At 39.3% G+C, this 5,523-nt stretch overlaps 2 protein-coding genes across 3 annotated transcripts in view; both read left to right on the forward strand.

Moving 5' to 3' along the window:
- olfm2b (olfactomedin 2b) overlaps positions 1 to 1,442 on the forward strand; it is a 25,316-nt gene extending 23,874 nt beyond the window's left edge. Inside the window, exon 7 of the mRNA XM_016259345.1 lies at positions 688 to 1,442. Coding sequence (XP_016114831.1) covers positions 688 to 1,259 — 572 coding nt within the window. The 3' untranslated portion in view covers positions 1,260 to 1,442. The remainder of the gene's footprint in view (positions 1 to 687) is intronic.
- A 1,311-nt stretch (positions 1,443 to 2,753) lies between these two features.
- LOC107572914 (multivesicular body subunit 12A-like) overlaps positions 2,754 to 5,523 on the forward strand; it is a 6,927-nt gene continuing 4,157 nt past the window's right edge. The window contains exons 1-5 of one of the 2 annotated variants that reach the window (XM_016259346.1): positions 2,754 to 2,866; positions 3,524 to 3,673; positions 3,765 to 3,848; positions 4,000 to 4,099; positions 4,208 to 4,337. In XM_016259346.1, the coding sequence (XP_016114832.1) occupies positions 3,578 to 3,673; positions 3,765 to 3,848; positions 4,000 to 4,099; positions 4,208 to 4,337 (410 nt within the window). In that variant the 5' untranslated portion in view covers positions 2,754 to 2,866; positions 3,524 to 3,577. The remainder of the gene's footprint in view (positions 2,867 to 3,523; positions 3,674 to 3,764; positions 3,849 to 3,999; positions 4,100 to 4,207; positions 4,338 to 5,523) is intronic. The other variant, XM_016259347.1, reaches the window with a different exon arrangement.

A 5,523-nucleotide genomic window follows, 5' to 3' on the forward strand; every position in this document is an offset into this window, starting at 1 on the left:
TAAACTCAGAATTACAAGAAAAAAGTCAGAATTGTGAGATGTAAACTCAGAATTACAAGAAAAAAGTCAGAATTGTGAGATGTAAACTCAGAATTACAAGAAAAAAGTCAGAATTGTGAGATGTAAACTCAGAATTACAAGAAAAAGACTGAATTGCGAGATTTAAACTCAGAATTACAAGAAAAAGACAGAATTGCTAGATTTAAACTCAGAATTACAAGAAAAAGACAGAATTGCTAGATTTAAACTCAGAATTACAAGAAAAAGACAGAATTGCTAGATTTAAACTCAGAATTACAAGAAAAAGACAGAATTGCTAGATTTAAACTCAGAATTACAAGAAAAAGACCGAATTGCGAGATTTAAACTCAGAATTACAAGAAAAAAGTCAGAATTGCGAGATTTAAACTCAGAATTACAAGAAAAAAGTCAGAATTGTGAGATGTAAACTCAGAATTACAAGAAAAAAGTCAGAATTGCGAGATGTAAACTCAGAATTACAAGAAAAATATTACAACAATTGCGAGATTTAAATAAAAAAATTTAAAACTCAGAACTACGAAAAAGTCCGAATTCTGAGAAAAAAAATCAGAATTGCGATAAAATGTTGCGTGTATGTTTTTTCATCTTTACACCTGTCAGAAGTGATTTTCCGTGCTTTGTGACGTGTGTGCTTGTGTCTCTCAGGTACGGGTCACGTGGTGTATAACGGCTCTCTGTACTATAACAAGCACCACAGTAACGTGCTGGTGCGCTACGATCTGACGTCGGGCGGCGTTCTGCAGCAGCGTCCGCTCGCTCAGGCCGGGTTCAACAACACCTTCCCGTACTCCTGGGGCGGCTCGTCCGACATCGACCTCATGGCCGACGAGACGGGGCTGTGGGCCGTGTACTCCAGCATCGGCCGCGGCGGGAACATGCTGCTGAGCCGCCTGCATCCCGACTCGCTGGAGGTGCTGCGCTCCTGGGACACGGGCTTCTCCAAGCGCAGCGCCGGCGAGGCCTTCCTCATCTGCGGCTCGCTCTACGTCACCAACTCACACCTGGCCGGAGCTAAAGTGCACTTCACCTTCCACACGGCCTCGGCCTCGTACGAGTACACCGACATCGCCTTCCACAACCAGTACTCGCACATCTCCATGCTGGACTACAACCCGCGCATCAGAGCGCTGTACACCTGGAACAACGGACACCAGGTGCTGTACGACATCACGCTGCTGCACTTCATCCGGACACGCCACGCAAACAGCACCGACTGACTCCAGAGACGTGTTCCCCAAACACCCTGAACCTGCATGAGCCACGCATGCCAACCTCTACTCCCCTTCCCTCTTATTTGCTAGAAAGAAACAACTCAAAATATGGAAATATGCATATATTTCACAAATGAGTAGCACGGTTATATTTGTAGCGACAGACAATCAAAATTATACATTTCTCTTTTATGCCAAAAATCATCAGGATATTAAGTAAAGATCATGTTCCATGAAGATATTTAGTAAATGACCTACTGTTAATATATCAAAACTTAATGTTTGATTAGTAATATGCATTGCTAAGAACTTCATTTGAACAACTTTAAAGATGATTTTCTCAATATTTAGATTTTTTTGCACCCTCAGATTCCAGATTTTCAAATAGTTGTATCTCAGCCAAATATTGTCCTATACATCAACGGAAAGCTTATTTATTCAGCTTTCAGATGATGTATTTTCATCAAATTGACCCTTATGTCTGGCTTCGTGCTCCAGGGTCACATGTGCATCTTCAGTTTCTGAGAGATCTTTTGTGAAAAACAAGCAACTGTAGTGAACTGCACTTCTGTATGTACATAAAATATCACAAAATAAATAAATGAATGTGTCAGCTGTTTTGTGTATAGTATTTGTACAGAAACTTTGGGAATTATTACGGCAAGTGCCATATTTATTAAAACAAATCGGCAAAATGTAAAGCAAAAATACAGCAATATGAAACCAGCAGATTAAGAAATATTAAATGTCATCTTGTTATTATATTAATTATAATTCATTTTACCTTTCATTTATACATTTGTTTGCTGTTCAGTGTTATTTTGTTATGATTGAGGTACTTTTGTAGTTTTTTGTAATATTTTGAATTAGATGTTAATTTTGTATTTTCTATAATTTTTGTATTATTATATTGTAATTGCTTGTGTTTGTAGGCGGCAGTGATGAGAGAAACTCTCCGTCCAGTCCTGCTTTTTTATGCACATTATTCATTTAGATCAGTTTTCAACCTTATTTGTTGTCCACAACAATATTTACTTCTCTTTTTTTAAGAGAAATATAAAAAAAATCACAATTAAGATAAACTATTTTAGAACTCGGCATGATTCATAAAACATGTTTTTGTTGAATTTAACGGATTTTATTAATTTACAAGACTTCTCCAAGTCTAGATATCACACTTTTATAATCTTAAAAGAAAAAAAGTTGCGTTGCGGTTGAATTAAAATAAAAAACATCTTGATTTGTACTTGTTTCAGCTTATTTTAATGCCTGAATTGCCTTCTTTGGGGCCAGTTGCATTAACTTAGGCTCTATGGTAAGACAGTCGGATTCAACTTAGTCCAAACGTTTCTATGTCACTGAATTTTAAAAATGATGACCACTCTTAAATAAAAAAAATTAGATGACTAACTTATAAGACTAGTCTAAACCTTTTATGCTACCGGCTCCTGGTTTTGAACAGTAAATCGCACTGAGCATGCGCGGTCCGTTGGCGTCGCCGCGGTGCATCATGGGAGTTGTAGTCTACCGCTGCTTCCTGTTCTGTAACTACGGCAGTGAGTTCAGGTCAGTTTCGTGTTTGGAAACGAGAAAAAACTTCATAACAACAGCCTGTAAGTACTGAATTCAGCCTCACGCGTTCATTAAAGCCGTTTATAATCAGCTGAAGTGTAAATGCTGATGTTAATGCTGATTACAGCGTGTGTTTGAAACTAGTAACAGTGCTGCGTCGAGATGATAACAGCTGATAAACACATCATTTAATGACTATTAACAGTGTGATTAACTGAGAGATAGAACTATCCATCTATCTATCTATCTGATGCGACCCTGGAGCACAAAACCAGCCATAAGTGTCATTTTTCTCGAAATTGAGATGTATGCATCATCTGAAAGCGGAATAAATAATCTTTCCATTGATGTGTGGTTTGTTAGGATAGGACAATATTTGGCTGAGAAAAATCTGGAATCTGAGGGTGCAAAAAAATCTAAATATTGAGAAAATCATCTTTAAAGTTGTCCAAATGAAGTTCTTAGCAATGCATATTACTAATCAAACATTAAGTTTTTATATATTTATGGTAGGAAATTTACAAAATATCTTCAAGGAACATGATCTTTACTTAATATCCTAATGATTTTTGCCCCATACAATGTATTGTTGGCTATTGCTGTAAATATACCTGTGCTACCTATGACTGGTTCTGTATAACTGTGTATATCAGTCTGTGTGTGTCTGTCTAATCCGGTTATATGTGCTGATGTTCCAGTGACAGTGAGCAGTGTGTCATCAGTGCTGATCCTCGTGATCTGTCTGTCTGTAGATGTCTGTGTTCGAGTCGTCTAGCGCCTTCAGCAGGCCCATCACTGCAGTGGCCTGGGCATCAAACGCCTCCAGCTGCCCCGCTCAATTCATCCTGGTGAACAATACAACCACACACACCTGCGGCCACATGCTCACCTGCCTCTGGAGTTCAGACCATGTCAATAACTCTGTGTGTGTGTGTTTAGATCACTCAGACTGAAGATGGAGCCTCCGCTAACTTCATCCGAGGGTTTGCAATCAAGTCAGGATACTACCTGAGTTACAGTAAGGTAAGATGCATTAAAGGGTTCTTCAGTGAAACACAAAAGCACGAATGCCTCACATAAACACTGACACACTGTAGTTTTAACTTCCATCTCACCACACATGTGATGTCTCCATATACTCTCATGTGCTCATCAGACTCATTCCTGTCTGTAGGATCTGTCTGGTGGGATGGTTGTGGCAGATGTGCAGGTGATTACGGATAAAGAGACGATTCCTCACGGTTACTGCTACATCCCAGAGTTCCTGGAGCCCAGTAAGATGGTTCATTGAGAGATGTGGGCCTTAGAGCCTCCACAGATCTGCTTGTCTGTCTCTCCTGATGCGCTGTGGAAGTGTAATCACTGTGCGTGTGTTTGTACAGAGGCGTCTGTCGGGAAGAAGAAGCGCATCTGTGTGCGGATCGTTCCTGTGGGCAGCGTTGCGACGGCTGTTCTAGATCTCAAACTGACAGTCAAGAATAAGAGCATGGTGCAGCAGTACACCTGCCTGGGGTGAGAGACGCCACATGCCTGCTCTAGAATCACATGCTCTGTTCCAGTGGTTCACAAACTTTTTGAAAGCATGGCACACCTTTGTAGTGTTTTTTTTTCTTTTCCAGGGCACCCCAACCCAATTAAACTAAATGCACGTGTGCATACTATATATGAAATTAAATCCAGATGAGCAAAACAACAAATGAAGCATAAACAGCAGCATGAATTTATTATGAATGCATCACAACAGACATAATATGAGGTGAAACAACCCATTCAAATGAACCATCTGTCTTTTACAACTGGATGACATTTTACTTTCACTTTCAAATTAGCAGCAATTCGGCAATTCAATTCAAGCAACAACAAAATACAACGTAGAACATATTATGCTTAATATAAAATAACAAATAACTTACACAAAGTTTAGGTAGCTTATTCAAAACTGAAGATCAGTAAACACTGTGGAACCAAATAAATAAGAAACGCTACGTTTATTAGCCAAACGAATAAGAAAGATTGGAGACACAGCATACTTCTCCAGTCTAATGCTCTGTACGCTGGTTCTTCAATCAAATGTACTGTCCTCTGGTTCTATAACCAGGCACTCTGGACACTGGTTCTGGAATCAGATGCTCTGTACTAGTTCTAGAATCAGACACTACACTGGTTCTGGAAGCATCACAACAGACATAATATGAGGTGAAACAACCCATTCAAATGAACCATCTGTCTTTTACAACTGGATGACATTTTACTTTCACTTTCAAATTAGCAGCAATTCGGCAATTCAATTCAAGCAACAACAAAATACAACGTAGAACATATTATGCTTAATATAAAATAACAAATAACTTACACAAAGTTTAGGTAGCTTATTCAAAACTGAAGATCAGTAAACACTGTGGAACCAAATAAATAAGAAACGCTACGTTTATTAGCCAAACGAATAAGAAAGATTGGAGACACAGCATACTTCTCCAGTCTAATGCTCTGTACGCTGGTTCTTCAATCAAATGTACTGTCCTCTGGTTCTAGAACCAGGCACTCTGGACACTGGTTCTGGAATCAGATGCTCTGTACTAGTTCTAGAATCAGACACTACACTGGTTCTGGAATCAGACGCTCTGTACACTGGTTCTGGAATCAGACACTACACTGGTTCTGGAATCAGACGCTCTGTACATTGGTTCTGGAATCAGAC

This window comes from Sinocyclocheilus grahami, unplaced genomic scaffold (assembly GCF_001515645.1).
Source record: "Sinocyclocheilus grahami isolate Dianchi unplaced genomic scaffold, SAMN03320097.WGS_v1.1 scaffold1832.1, whole genome shotgun sequence".
NCBI lineage: Eukaryota > Metazoa > Chordata > Actinopteri > Cypriniformes > Cyprinidae > Sinocyclocheilus > Sinocyclocheilus grahami.